Genomic DNA, 15,683 nt, shown 5'->3' on the forward strand with positions numbered 1-15,683 from the left:
AAGTCATCATGAACACAGTTCTGTCCATCAGACAGAACTGTCCTTGGTTCCCCTCCTCGACTCCTCCGCTCGCATCTCCTGTGGGCGGGACTAAGACACGAGGATAGGAGTCGAGGAGGGGAAATTAGAGAAATGGGAAACCTTCCATGTGTTTCTAATAAAAAGATAAAATAAATAACATAGGTTGCTGATGATCAGTGACTAACAGTGTGTGCATAAAAACATTATTGTTTATGTAAAAGGTTTTGCAAAGTATCATTGTTATTAATATTGTTTTAATTTTGATAAACGACGCAACAGTTTGATGAAAAAAAAGAACAGCCATATAAATCAGTTACAACCCCCAGAAACAAATGTTAAACCAAAACTAAAGCACTATATAAACATATTGCATCTATTGATAATTGTCTGCATGAGCACACTTGAACATATTGGCAAAAACGACACATTGACATGAACGCTGTTGGTCATATATGATGTTAACATAATTAACTATTGGCACATGGTACTGTCATTAAGACATACTGACGTATTGATTTAATGATAGATTTAAGGTGTAATGGACTGGAGAAATAAGGGAAGAGTGCCTTGTGACTAAACAAGTGAGTGTAGTGACTGTTGGAGAAATGTAAAGTAATTGACAAAAGTTTATTTTCAAAGGACACATTCAAAAAGCCTGTTTATGGAATAAATTCCTCTTCTCCTTTAGTGTTATGAGTGGGAATACTAGTCAACAGTGTTTAATTAGTCACTCATAGTGACCTCCAGGCAGATCAAATGGTTGAATATTTACAGCCTGAGACAAAGGGTGTCAAGGGTCAGTGGCCTTGCACTATTGCCTATTTTGGAGAAGCAGAATATGGTATGGCCGTGACACACATATGATTTTCATTATTATTATCAATGACCTCGTTCCAACATATCTTATATTTAATCACTGATAAAAGATCCAGGAGGCTGAGGTTCTTGAAGATTATCTTAAAACAAGTTGGAACAAAAGGCAACAATTCACATTTGAGTATATTTATATTTTTGTGTTTATGCCCTTTACACATAACTATCAGCAACACATAATGTATGAATATCATTCATTCAGTTTTATTTGGATTCCCTTTTTTGTTTTAATGTCTATTTTTTAACTAAATTAAGTCTTTACTGCTTATTATGAACCATTGTTACACTTTTGCAAATAAAAAGCCTGTAGTTCTCTGACTATATATATATATCATTTGTTTATTCTTATCTTTTAATGATTTAAATCTTAATAAATCTTACTGGTTGGTTTCTGATACTAATTTGTACATGTTTTATTCTTACCCGATAGTTTTCACTCACATGTGTGTCTGTATTATTTGTGTGACTTGTGTTTAATTTATTGTAATAATTAGCAATTGTTCTAGTACAGGATATAACTCTTCTGCACCAGACTCTCAGGCTACTACAACAAACATACAATACAGCGAAATAACACCGCTGAATACATTTTTAAACGGGCCCTATTTAGCTTTTTCCCTCTCCTGTAGTGTGTTATAGGTTTTTGTGCATAAATGGTTTTCAAAGGTTAAACTCCCAAAGTTCTCTCCAGAGGGAGTTGCTCTCTTCTGTGGTAGCTTACACGTTGTGCAGCACATTGAGCTTCCACCTGGAATAAAATATGATGAATACATATCGTTGTTAAAGCTTGCTGGCTTGAAAACAAAGTGTTCTATTTCATCTGTGGGATCAGCTGTCACATTAGAAGAGCACAGAGTTCTGGAAAAGGTTATATGTTTATGCAGTGATATTCTATATAGCTTACAGTACACTGTATGACCTATAGGGTATTTTTGTAGACTCATCTTTATAAGACCAAGCTTGTCGTTGAATTATAGAGCTTAAGGGTGAAAACGGGCACAAGCTCTTACTATGCCTTCACTCCAGCAAACCATCTTTAACGTATAGGTAAAATGTATTAAACAAAGCTGGATTGGACTTGTCCCGCTGAATATGTCATGTACATGTTTTGTTTTAGTAAAGGGAAAGAGATTCAAAATCTGAGGTTTATACATTGACCGGAAAACCAATATTTGATTAGTCTTAGGTAATTACTGGGAAAAAAGCAAAATAAAGGAGTGTTATGAAAATAGGACAAAGCAAATACATGTTCGTGATACAGTAAAATGTTATGATTGAGTTATGTGTAGCTACATTTGGTGAATATGGGAATGAACAAAAGTGTTTACAAGTCATTAAATCTTGCCACTGCTCTTTAAATGTAAATGTAATAATTCAGGCTTACAAGCAAGCTAAACTAGCTGTTTATTTTCATCACAGTGCTGCACGCTCTTATTTAGAAAATATAAAGCTAAATTGCTAGTGTGGTTCTCTTAATGCAAGACACATCTTTGCTGAACTATTGTTCATCTAGTTCTGCTATTAACCACTTCTTACATGTGAGCGTTCAAATGACACATTCCTATTTGAATGTCAAATTCAATGCCATATGTTGTTGGTCTTTTTGCAATCGTAAACATTATAATGTAGATAACCTTATTATTTACGAATAACTTCAATCCCAGTAATGATAGAGAATGTCAAGCTATAACATGACATAGATACTAGGCTTTAAGCCCATATTTAGTTGCCTTTTTCTTCATGCTAATATAGTTTTTTACAAAGCCAAAGAAATCACGGAGGATTTTCAAAATATATACCAAACAATTTTGCTTTCGAATTACTTGTGACAAGGTGTATAACTTTAATATCCTCAATCAAGCATGATGAAATTTTACGTAAAAAACAGAGAAGTCGTTCTTTCAAGTAAAAGACTATATACAACAGCATATTTCAAAATCCATCAATTGAATTAAATGTCATTTTAACTGGGGTTAGTGGAATATATAGCACCTATGAGGTAGTGTCATAAATCTGAGGAAATAGATGTAGGCCTACACATAGTTACAGGTTCTTCGTTTATCTAGGAAAACCCAATTGTCCCATTTCCAAAGTCTAACAATATAATACTATGTTTTTTACTTGGGATATTTGCAATCAAAAGTCAAAGAGCAACATTGGTTTTGATGTGGCTCGTTTCTTGTCTGGTCTAGTTGCTTAGCAAAAGGCAGTGGGCGGGGATCATTAAGACGGTGGGCGTGGCTTAGATCAAGACCCCAGCGAGACAGGCAGCAGAAGGGAGGGAGCACGAAGGGGAGGCACTCAAACGCCGGTAGGGATTGTAAACGCAGCTGCACCTCCGAGGCATTGGCTGCAGACTTAAAACATTTATCCCCCCGATCGCCGGGTGGTTTTCTCTGTGATTCGGTACACGGCAGGAGGAAATGTCTAACGGCAGCTGGAAGCCCTTTGTGTTCGGCGGGCTGGCTTCTGTGACGGCGGAATGCGGTGAGTGGCGAGCGGAGAGGAGGCCGAATGGCGCGGCTTACTTTTAATTATTTAACCCTCTGGTGTAATTTACAGAAGTATGACATGTTTTGTGTTGCAGGGACCTTCCCAATCGACCTAGCGAAGACACGTCTACAAGTTCAAGGCCAAGTAGGCAGCAAATACCGAGAGATCCGATACAGAGGCATGCTCCATGCGATAGTGAGGATAGGAAGAGAGGAGGGGCCCCGGGCTCTGTATTCAGGGTCAGTATGCTGGATGCATGCTTTGTTGTGTGTGTCTATACTATCCCAGTTGTACTCACTACATACAACTGGAGATACTCTTTGTTTACAGTCGTACTCTGTGCAGCATACCTTCTAAATGTTCACACTTCCTCATTTTTGTGCACTTCCTCTTCTTTTGTAACAGCTTTAATCCCACCTACATTAACTCAACCCAAAGAAGGGGGGTTATACCTGTGTCACAGCTTTATATGTATTCCTTATATGCTGACACTCTTGTGTTTTTTTTTCTTCCTATATGCTGTTTAATGTCTTTTTCTGGGTTTTGTACCACAGTATTATGCCTGTAAAGCCCTCTGAGTTATTATGAGCCAGGATATTAAAAACCTTGATTTGACTTTTACAGACTAGCTCCTGCTATGCTGCGCCAGGCCTCCTATGGGACTATAAAAATTGGCACATATCAGAGCTTAAAGCGGCTGCTGGTTGACAGACCGGAAGGTAAGTCCCACTTTCTCCTTTTTACACAGAAATAAACACTTCTGCAAAAATGTTGACAGGTGGGTTACCTGCCCCCGGACATATGCATGTGGCCTATTTAAGTTTGTCTCTTTTTTCATAATTAGGCTTCCGTTTTTGATACTTTACATTACATTGCATTTAGCTGACGCTTTTACCCAAAGCGACTTACAATAAGTGCATTCGACCAACAAGATACAAACTTGAAGAAAACAGAATCATATAAGTACATCAGGTTTCATAGAGCTAAAACATTTCAAGTGCTACTCAACTGGCTTTAGATAAGCCAGTCCTTTATTAGTATAAGTGCTTTGTTTAAAACACTATTTGCATGGTCTGAAAAGTGTTTGTTCACACAGTCTGCCTCCCACTCTTCTCCTCTTTCAGATGAGACATTGCTGACTAATGTGGTGTGTGGGGTTGTCGCTGGAGTCGTCTCCTCCACCATCGCCAACCCCACTGATGTGCTAAAGGTAGCTATTTGCACACATCAACTGCAAGATTCTGTGTTATCTCCTTGTTTTTGTCAGTAATTCTCCAAAAGCAGTAGAGCAGGTATGGTAATTTCCTAAAGGTGCCGCAAGGCTTGTGGTAAATCTTCAACTAAAAACCGAGCTTCTTGGTGTGGTTGTTATACAAACGGCTTTGATACCCTGTGCAGCCTTGAGCAGGACTGATACAGTTATTATGGGTGTGAAACTTTTAGAATTTCACAATTCAATCAAAATAGTTTACAAACAATCACTGATACAGTCCATTGGGGTGCTTCTTTCAGGTTCTACTTTAGTTTGCATTGTGCTAATAAGGACTGTGTGACAGATTATTGGATAATGGAGTTTTATATTTGAAAAAGTTATACATACTGATAACACACAAAGGCAAATTAAAGACAAAAGTTAACTTGCACAACAACATAACAATTCTCTTAATATTTTTTATATTATACGGGACTACTAGAATAGCTAGTTCAAGTTATACAGAAAATAAATAATGCTACATAAATACAACTTTTTTGTGTAATTTCTTTAACAAATTTCACAAAAATAATCGACAATTTTTATTTAGTGTCTGAGATTAGACAATCAGCAAAATTGCGGATCTTTAGAATGTTTTTGTTTCTTTAAACAAAATAAATGTACACCCCATCCCTACCATCAGTAATGTTTACTAAAAATAAACTCCTTAGGTGTTGTCTGACGGTAGCATGCCGATTGGGTTAAAGGGCATCATAGCACTACCAAGAGCCAACTTGTGGATTATTTATAGACCTGAAGCCTCCGGGGTTTAACATAGTGTTCTGTAAACGATACGAGTGTGCACATGCTTATCTGTACTCATAGTGTTTTGACCGGCCCTCACCATGCCCCGTTAGGCATAATGTCCAGTGCAGATTGCTTGTTTTTTAGAGGGTTAACGGTCTAATGGAAGTGCCTTCAGGTCTGGAACATTGCATTTCCATCATGGTGTTTTTTTGGCTGCGACCACCAAGTCATTACGCAGCAAGACACACAGACAAACCGAAGCTGGTCTGCAAACACACGTCACAAAAACAACTTGAGCAGGGAGAATTCCTGGAAATAAGCAGAAAGAAAATACTTTAGGACATTGGGCTTGGCAGAAATCCCTGCTTAACCTTTTGCCTTTTCATTTCCCAGATTCAAACACCCCTGTATTTGGCTTGGTTGGCCTTCAGCATTCCACTCTGGTTGTGTACTTTCATTGTCTCTAGAAAGTTTATTGACCCAACCTGTCTTATCTTCCAGATCCGCATGCAGGCGCAGGGCAGCCTGATCCAGGGCAGCATGATGGGCAACTTCCTCAACATCTACCAGCAGGAGGGAACGAGAGGACTGTGGAAGGTACAGAGAGTCTGAATTGCTCAATTTGCAATTCTAAACGGGCTCGGTTTCCACGGGTTACAGGTAGCACTACTCTTTAGCACTCGAATCACTCCCTCTCTCTCTCTCCGCTTCAGGGCGTCTCTCTAACGGCTCAACGAGCGGCCATCGTGGTTGGAGTGGAGCTCCCGGTCTATGACATCACCAAGAAGCATCTGATCCTGTCGGGGCACATGGGGGACAACGTGTACACACACTTTGTGTAAGTTTGCCTCTGGAGATTCTCCTGCTTCTAATGGTTATCACTCGGAGGCCAAGACACTTTTCAATATCTTGAAGTGGAATACACAGCCCTGTTTTCAAGTCTTTGTACTTGCAACTAAGCAGCAAAACATTCCGTTTGTTTTTGCAAGTCTCTCAATGCTCAATTCTGGGTTTCCTCAGGTCTTTTAAAAAGTCTTAAATTGAATTGTCTTGAGATATAAAAAGAGAAAGGTTTTACTGTAGGGTTAACTGCAAATGTTTAATGTCAGAATCTTATTTTTGTGCTTGGCATAGGAAAGTAACTTCAATGAAAATAGAGGTTTTCCACCTGGTCAGAATCTACCTGAACATATCCATAAGGGCTTTTTTTCCTCCTATTGACCGTAATGCTGTCCCACAATGTAGTTAAATTAAGTTTTATTAATGCTTCACTTTGCCGCAATGTTGAATGATTGTTTTTGAATACCTGTGCCAGTTGATTCCTGTTTCTATGAAGACATTACAAATGGGAACATTAGAACACTTTGAAGTCACCCATGAAGCAGCACATGTGTTGTACCTTTACTACCGGCCATCTCTTAATGTAGTTTGCTAATGGGCGATGCTTCAATTCTACTTGTTTATTATTAATCAGTGATTAAATTAACTTAAATTTCTCATCTTTGCAGCATTTCATGTTTGTTACATTAGTGGCTGCAGCACACGCATCGCAGCAATGGCTAAATATTAAAGGACTACATTAAAAAGTCTAAAGATGCTAATTAGAACCTGTGTCTTGTGGTCCCACAGCTCCAGCTTTACGTGCGGCTTGGCGGGAGCTCTGGCCTCCAACCCAGTGGACGTAGTTCGGACACGCATAATGAACCAGAGAGGAGTGCTTCTGTACCAGGGGACACTGGAGTGTATACTGCAGGTCAGTCACCACATTCAGATTAGAGGAAATTTGAAGGGAACACTTAACAGATTTCACAAATGACATCAGTTTTTTCCTTATGGGCAATACTTTTTAGCTCATTGCATAATGTCTCCTGTGGCTCTGAAAGAGGCTTTAAAGACTGAGATAATACCTCCTGAAAAAAACGGTGTTCTAGGCATGGGGGAACTAACGAAATTGAACTACTGGTTGCGTTCTAAAAAAACTATTATCATATATCATTATATCGTCGTTATTCATTTGTTTTAAAGCTCAATAAATAACAAAGAAGACCTTTGACCGGCACTTTTATAATTTTGTCCGGAAGATTTAAACTTTAACACACGTTGACCGGCGAAAAACTCTGCCCGGATCCCTCGGCCCCCACCGCAGAGAATAAACAGAAGTGCAGCCATGACAACCATTCTTCTTCGCTGCTTTTGTGGAGGAAGTTGCTGCTTTTGTGGAGGAAGTTACAGCGCCACGTACAGGCTCGGCATATGTACTGCAGCTTTTCCAGCGGTTGGATGTAAACGGAGCCGTCTCGTGGAGCTTGACACAATCCAGTGTATATTGCGTGTGGGCGGAAGGTTTTTTGCGGTTGCGTTTGCGTTACTCCGATGCGTTTTGCCGTATGCGTTCCCGTGGAGCCGGGGTCTGAGAGCCATGCTGAAAAACGTTACAGCGGTTTTGGGCAAATGGAATATTTCGAATCGTCTGACAGTGTTGGAAAGTAACAAAGTACATATACCCAAATACTGTACTCAAGTAAAAAAACGTGACAAAAACAAGCTATTGGGCATATTGTTCTTAAATAATCCATGGTGAATTAATATTAGAAGATGAATCAACATTAACGCAGTTATGCATAACTGTGATCTTCTTTCATATGAAAAACGCCCTATTTTCATCAATCTATAAGGCGACTGTGACGTTCATATTTCATGTGATGCAAATCACTACAACATTAACTCCCCATAACTTGCTCAACTGATTTAAGCAGTTTAGATTAAAGAAACTCTTGCTGTTACAGGCATGTAATAACAGCAAGACTATCTAACTATCCACAAACACCAGCTTTGTTCAAGGACTCAAGCCTTCTTTGTAGCTCAGAGCCGTACTGAATGCAGACAGGGAATAGATATTTGGTGTTTCTTTTCTGGCTTTTAAAAAGTTAGTTTGGCCTTTTGGGGGCGCTCGCTGGTCTTTGCATTAATGGGGGAAGACTGTCTTTAAAGTCATCTACATGACTTCCATCTGTGAATGATCATGTAGAAGTTTTCCTTTTTTAAAGCATAAAACTTATTAGATTCTTTGACATCAACTAGATTCTTAGAAACACTGTCCTGTTGCTATGAAGAAGTGCCTTTGAGTGTTTGTTTGAGTTTTGCATTCTGAATGAATATTTAATAATGTAGTCATTAAGAATATCTAGATCAGCCCTTAATGTCACCGATTTCAAGGTCCCAGTTAAAAGAAAAAGCCCGGAGAGGACATTGGAGTGATCATCAGAGGATAATGAGATGAAATGGGTTTTTAACGTGTTTGTTTTTCCCTTTTTTCAGACGTGGCGCTCCGAGGGCTTCTTGGCCCTGTACAAGGGCTTCTTTCCCAACTGGCTCCGCCTGGGACCGTGGAACATCATTGTATCCTTGAACCATCTCATTAGTGCACCACTCTGTTTACATTTAGCCTCTATGATGCAATATCTGTAAAGCTGGGGAAATCAGAGCGGGGAATTTGATAATTCTGTTACTCATATGGTAAAGTATGGCATTAAAAGCCATGCGCCAGTGTAAGAATGCTAGCTAACTCTTTTGTAACTTTTTAAGCCTTGGTACCCCAATGCCCGAGGTTAGAGAGGACTCAGGGGGGGCTTAATGGTGGGGTAGGAGAAAAATGAGTGGGGAGGGAACTCTATGAAAGTCTTTCAGCGAAGGCCAAAGAGTTGCATGAGGGAAGAGAAGTCGCCATCGTGCTCCAACCAGGCCTGGAGAATGTAATGAGATTATTGACCTGTTCCAGCTGAGCAGTCTGAGGTAACAAGGAGCGGTAACAAGGCAGGCTTTGAGCAGAAGTACACAAAGAGCCTCAGTTAGCTTCCAACACATGGCAACACAAAATCACTTTTCTCCTTCACTCTCTATCCAGTTCTTCCTCTCTTATGAACAGCTGAAGAAGATCGACGTGTGACCGGCGAAACGAAGCGGTCAAGAAGAGACGAGGATGTGCTCACGCTCAGACACGAGCTGAGAGGACCAAAATCGGAGAAGGCTTGGATTGGGATGGATCCTTTATGGACCCGCTGAAAACGGGGGTGATGTAGACCCCTTATGAGAGAGGCGGTTTGAGATTTTGCCTGATTCCTGTTTGGGCTACATGTCTCCTGAAGCCTGCAGCAAGTGTGGAAGACACTCGTGTTTTAGCTCATCCACATGCTACATTAAGCTTAACCGTGCATTTACATTTGAAAACGGCCACTTAAATCTTGTTTACGAAACTGCTTTAAACTATGTCTCGAATATCACAAGGGTTTTCTACACTTTAAAAGTGGTCTTCAAATTGAGTGCCTTAGTTTGCGATCCAAGCCGTCTTAAGACGCATTAAGACCAAGAATGTCGGATAGAGATGACCATCGCAGCGAGCGATCATTCCCTTGTTTGCTTAAGGACAAATGTTTGTGTGCACGAGTCAACAATCTTGACTAGGATGTGTTGCGTTGTTTTTCTTTCTATATTTTGTATTTAACGGTCGGGTGTGTGGACAGATGGAATTATTTATTACTCCAAGAGTTTCCCTGGAGTATTTCTTACAGAGTGAAGAGCTAAGAATATACACCCCAATGTACTGTTATAAATAACAGTGGGACACACACACATCACATGCCCATGTGTGGCGAGACTAGTGGTCCCCTGATGGCAGCGAGTGCAGACAGTAAATATACCCGGGGGCGATGGGGCTTCCCTCTGAAGCCTACACCGCATTAGGTTTAGACCACTGATTAAGATTAGGGTAACCAAAGTGTGACTTTTTATTACTTGAAGGCACTGAAACGAATGATGTTTTATCTCCAGGAGTATTTTCAAATACTGTATTTGCACGCTTTATACTGTTCATCCTAAAGAATGAATATGTTGCCCGCTCTCGTGTTTGTGTGAGCTGCCATCGCTGCCAAAGTGTATGCTTGATGTTGGGTGTAAAAGCTTCCTGTATATTTTAAATAAAAGAGGGAAACAAATCAGCCTGTCTGTGTCCTGCTTTGTTTTCACCACAGTGTGGCGCTGTGGAGCTTCCCACCACAACACGACCCAGTGGAAAAACCTAAATGCTGTTTTTTATGAGTTTTTAAAAAAAAATATTCAAAGCCTCCACTTTGAGGCCAAAAATCTAGCACAGTTGTGTTGTTTCTGAGGGATTGCCCGGTTCCTTTCAAACACACATGTTCACACAGAGTCCCACAAACAATGACTTCAATTATTCAGGGCAATCTTGAGATGTAATTGTTCTTTTATATTTCTGTAGGTAAATTCCCAGTTTTCCTTCATCAGAGCTGTTTTGAGGAGATGATGGGAGCTCGGGGGAGACAAACAGCAGTGTGTGTGTGTGTGTGCCTTGTTCTTTTATTTAGGGAGCATCATCATGGGACTTATTACTTGACAACTGTTATTGTATCAGTCTTATCTAAGCTACCATGAGCTGCACTGCCATGTTATTGTTGTTTTGACAAGCATGGTTGTGCTGAATAACTCGAATCTCAACAATGCCACAGAGCGTATGCAGTACATTATAGACCTGAAGGGCACTTTCCCCAAACCGGCTGACGTCTATGTCAATTCAAGTCACAGAAACATCCCTCACTGCCCATAAGGCGGGTTGAAAGAGAGAATAATGTGTGCTGTTGGTGCCAATGTTCCATAAGTTGGCATTATAGGCCGCTGCCTGGCATCCCGTCTCTGGCACAGCCCTCTACAAGCTGGACAAGTACGGCCACAGGGGATTCCACCAGTCACAGACATGCTGCATTATGGGTATTCTTTGCTGCCTGGCCCAAGGGTGCAGGAGGCCGGCTCTATTGTGTTCCAGGGATCAGAGTGAGCCGCTGTGTCAGAGGGATAAGGCTCCAAACACTCCCCTTTTTATCTCCCTTTTTTTGTTCTTTCTCAGATGAAAACGCCGCTCGCTGAGACACGAATGAATAAATGGACGGATAAAAGCATGAGCGGATGGAAATGCAGACAAGGAGATAAATGTATCGGCGTCTGTTGATCCATTTGGAACAAGGAGCGTGCTGACAAAGAATAAAAATCGCAGGCCTATTGCTATTTATTTTTACTCAATTGGGCTGAAATATAACAGTGTTTCTGAAAGATGCTTAGAAAATGCCTGGGTGCTTTTGAGTAAAATCAATGATTTTCCCTCCTGAAAACACATTGTTTACAGGCCACAGATTCTGCATAACATCAACAAAACATCTGCTCAGGAAGCTGTCTGAAACATCTTTCTCCCGGAGAAAAAAGTGCAGCCTTCTGCAATTTGAAATTGTGCCTGGAGTGAATGTTGTGATAAATTGTACAGCAACGTCTGGTCTGAGAACAACAACCTGACAAAGTGAGGATTTCAAACCAGGGGAGGCAATAGATCCTGTGGAAAATGTCAAATGATGCTTTAGGAACTCTTTTCCATGAAAAACACAAGATGTCATGTTATAGTTAATCTCAGAGAAAGTCAAATATCAATGTAAGTCCCTGCATGGATAATGTAAAGTAATCAAGAAGAAGCACACATATTAAACAAACAAGGTTTAACATGTTACTGTAAATGAGCTTTAGATGTTCTGGTAGGTAGAATTATTTGTATTTTATTTAGTTCCTAATCGTTAAGCTAAGCTAACCAGGTAGCTTCTTTATATGTGTATATGTAGCATAGTACATAAGAGAGTACTGTCATTCTTGTTGGAGCTATATATTAATTTGTTATTAAATGGTTAATATATATTTTCTAGCTGTTTTGTTTCTAATAAATGTACTATTATGTAGTGTAATTATTTAAGTTAATTAAAGTAATTCTTTATGATTTTATTTTGAAGGCGGTTTTGGGAACTCAGTTATTTGGGCACCAGGTGATTATTATATATTTGAGACAGGTGGTGGTGCATTTGGCGCACCAGACGAACATATGTTTTTTTCTAGGGAACATATGCTACAGGAGAGCCACAGGAAAGGCATCGGTAAAACCATTGTTCTGTATATGTGTATTATTGGAATCCAAGAGAATAAACAAACAAACACAACGTTCTTGGACATTGACTATTCACCTGCGTTAGGATTTGCTTTCTGGTTCCCCAGAGGCAGTTTTAGTTTAAAGTGGACCTATCATGCTATATTTGAAAAATATATTGTAGGGCCATACCTATATAAAACATGTCTGTGAAGTTTTTTTCAAAATACCAAACAGATCATGCATTTTAGCCATGCCTCATTTCGCTCTATTCGCTCTTTTCCAGCCCTGTTTTTGCAAGGGCTGATTCTGTGACGCTAGCTTTAATGCAAATGAGCTGCAGCTGAAGAGGGGGAGGAAAAGAGAGGCTCCGTCCTCTGTGTATTATTCTTATATTATTATATAGAGTCGTTATTCATTTGTTTTAAAGCTCAATAAATAACAAAGAAGACCTCTGACCGGCACTTTTATAATTTTGTCCGGAAGACTTCAACTTTAACGGACATGTTGACCGGCGAAAAAAAATCGAACTGAAACTCTGCCACACGGTCCCCTCGTCCCTTGGAAGAGGCGGAGAGGTGGGTGTTTGTCATCTGCTGGTGGACTAACCGGAGAGAATTACAGCGCTTGCCTCGGGGAGGGATTGCATTGAATTACAGCAGCAGGAGCAAACGCTTGCCTCGGGGAGGGAGAAAAAGAGCCAGAGCGTCCACAACGGAGAATAAACAGAAGGGCAACCATGGCAACCATGCGCGGGAAGTCTTCTTCGCTGCTTTTGTGGCAGACTACAGCGCCACTTACAGGCCTGGCATATGTACTACAGCGTCTCCAGCGCTTTCGAGCGGCAATGGCCGTGGCCGTGGCCCAACCTCTCATTCCCCTGATAGGTGGAGAGTTGCCCATATAGGCGGAGCACCCCTTTTCTGACGTCAGAGACATTCAAATCTGTATCAGTCTGTATCAGATCCGTTGCAGCCCCGTTTTTAGAGATTTGGGTATGGAGGAAAAGAGAGAGGGTTGTGTTTTCTGACACTTGGTGAGTTCCCTGACACACCGGGGGCACATATTCATGTATAAAAGACATACAATAGTGCATTTTGCATGATAGGTCCCCTTTAAGTTACGTTTTCTATTGAACTTCTTTGTTTAGCCTTTACAATTGTCATCAGGTCCCTAACACAAAAACTGAAAATGAAAATTCCCCACACTGTCAAAATATTTCTGTCCCTGTTGAATCAGAATCAAAATCAGATTTGGGGTTTTTTGCTTAGTAGGTTTACCATACGATTAATTTGCTTTGGTGTTGAGAAACCACAGCAACACAATAGTTAAGATTCAGTTGAAATGTAATACTAATCTGGACAGAATTTTCCAGAAAGTCCATATTATAAAATGCATATTATGTGCATTGCCATCCACAACTTTAATGCACATATTAGGAGTTGGTTCATTGATGGTGCTGTTACAGAAGAGTAAATTGAAGTGTGTCCTTATTAGTGTATGAACTGTTGAGTTATTGCCAAAAGAAAGTGTTGTTTTAGGTCACAGTGACCTCTGACCGCCACAATATAATCAATTTATCAATAAAAGCGTCTAACAAGTAACATGTAATGTAATGTAATGTAATTTGTCCTTGAGTCTAAGTAAACGTCTGTGCCAAATTTGGAGTTATTCCCTTAACGCATTCCTTAGATATTGCGTTCTTGAGAACAGAGTGGACTGACGTGTTTCCGCAGCTTCTACGGAAGTCCTTAACAGCCATGGTTGAAACGTTGTGCCTCATAAAGACAAAATATACACATTTTGGGATTTCTCGCAATCCAATTTTCTTTTTATTTACTTGAAAATAATCAGTTACCTGAAGAAAACAGCCCTTAAATGAAATTAACTTATTACATGAAAGTGAGGAAATAAATGACCAAATAAGCCTTGTTTAGAAAAATAATATAAATATGGCATTTATATTTGTCTCATGCATATCATTCACCTTACATTTAGTTTTTAAATGATGTCTACATCAGATTTTCCACCTAAACCAAGCAGAACAAAATCTACTTTCGAACTTTAAAAAATGTCACTTTAACAGACTTTATGAGTCAGCGCTCTCCTACCTAACTGTAGCATCTTTAAATTGTTTATCATCATAAATGAGAGACTATTTTAAGAAAGGAGCCTCTAGTTCTTGTTTGCTACACCTGTAAACATGCTCAAGTGCCTGAGACGATTATTCCTCTCAACATGAACTCCTGATCCAAACAAACAGAAGCCTCGCCAAATCACAGTGCAGTCGACCTACATTCACACACCACTGGAAGGGGACCGGGACCCCGGGGAGACAGGATCACAAAGATGAGCCGCTGGTAATGCTGCTCATTGTTCCATTAAGACGGGAACAGGCCAACAGAGTGAATGTTAAAGGAGATAAAGGGAGGGGAGATTTGTTCTTCTCCTTTGACTCTGTGACTCCAAGAGTCAGCTAAACTTAAGTTGTGTCATTTGAAGAAGCTTTAAAGTTGACATTGTTTATTTTAGTGACCTTTTTGGTGCTTTTTTGGTTCTAATAAGAGATAGCGTATAGTTCAACTTAAAATACGCGTTCTCTCTTGTTCCATGAAATACGCATATTCTTTGCCTGCGGGAATCTATTGCCCAATTGAACGGGGCAAGTAGAAAGACACATCGGGGTAATGAATCTAGAAACTAACTCAAGTGGTGAAAAAAAAGTATAAAACACAGTTTTGTTTCTGAAGCTAATGAGGGAATTAGCTAAGGAATGAGCTATATTGCTTTATTTATATCTCTGTTGAGAGTAGCCAAGCATGTTACTGGAACATTAGCAAGAAAATGGTGTTGATAAAGACAACTTTTATGAGCCAAAGTGCAAGTAAGCATTCCAGTTATTTTAGTTTAGTTGGGCTATTTAGGATGTGGGCGAAACTATTGCAAAGATTTCCGTAGTATGTGAGCAAAGCATAGGTAAAATACTTAAAGAACAATGTTAAATTATAGGTCTATGTGTTTAATGTGAAGAATAAGCAAGGGAAATCTTAGCTTAGCTCAGTTTAGCTTAGCTCAGTTTAGCTTAGCTCAGTTTAGCTTAGCGAGAAGACAAGGAAACAAACAGCTAGCTTGGCTCTGTGAAAAGGTTAACACATTATACACCTACCGATTTAAAGCTCAGATTCCACCTCAACATTTTTTTTCATATTTAACGGACAGTCATGACAGTAGTTCAACCCTCTTATTTAACTCTTTCTCTTCCCAAGTGTCTTCTTACGCTACAGGGATTATAGATAGAGAATATAATATGTCTCTGGTGGTTATGAG

General features: G+C 39.8%; 1 protein-coding gene across 1 annotated transcript; it reads left to right on the plus strand.

The window, feature by feature from the left end:
* Positions 1 to 3,151: 3,151 nt before the first annotated feature.
* LOC117488958 (kidney mitochondrial carrier protein 1-like) lies at positions 3,152 to 10,380 on the plus strand. The gene is made up of 9 exons (XM_034138152.1): positions 3,152 to 3,381; positions 3,482 to 3,626; positions 4,012 to 4,106; positions 4,512 to 4,597; positions 5,888 to 5,983; positions 6,100 to 6,224; positions 7,016 to 7,139; positions 8,705 to 8,785; positions 9,291 to 10,380. Exons 1-9 carry the CDS (start codon positions 3,318 to 3,320, stop codon positions 9,330 to 9,332), a joined length of 858 nt encoding a protein of 285 aa, XP_033994043.1. The 5' UTR covers positions 3,152 to 3,317; the 3' UTR covers positions 9,333 to 10,380.
* Positions 10,381 to 15,683: the final 5,303 nt, after the last annotated feature.

Source organism: Trematomus bernacchii, unplaced genomic scaffold, assembly GCF_902827165.1.
Source record: "Trematomus bernacchii unplaced genomic scaffold, fTreBer1.1, whole genome shotgun sequence".
In the NCBI taxonomy this organism is placed as follows: Eukaryota; Metazoa; Chordata; class Actinopteri; order Perciformes; family Nototheniidae; genus Trematomus; species Trematomus bernacchii.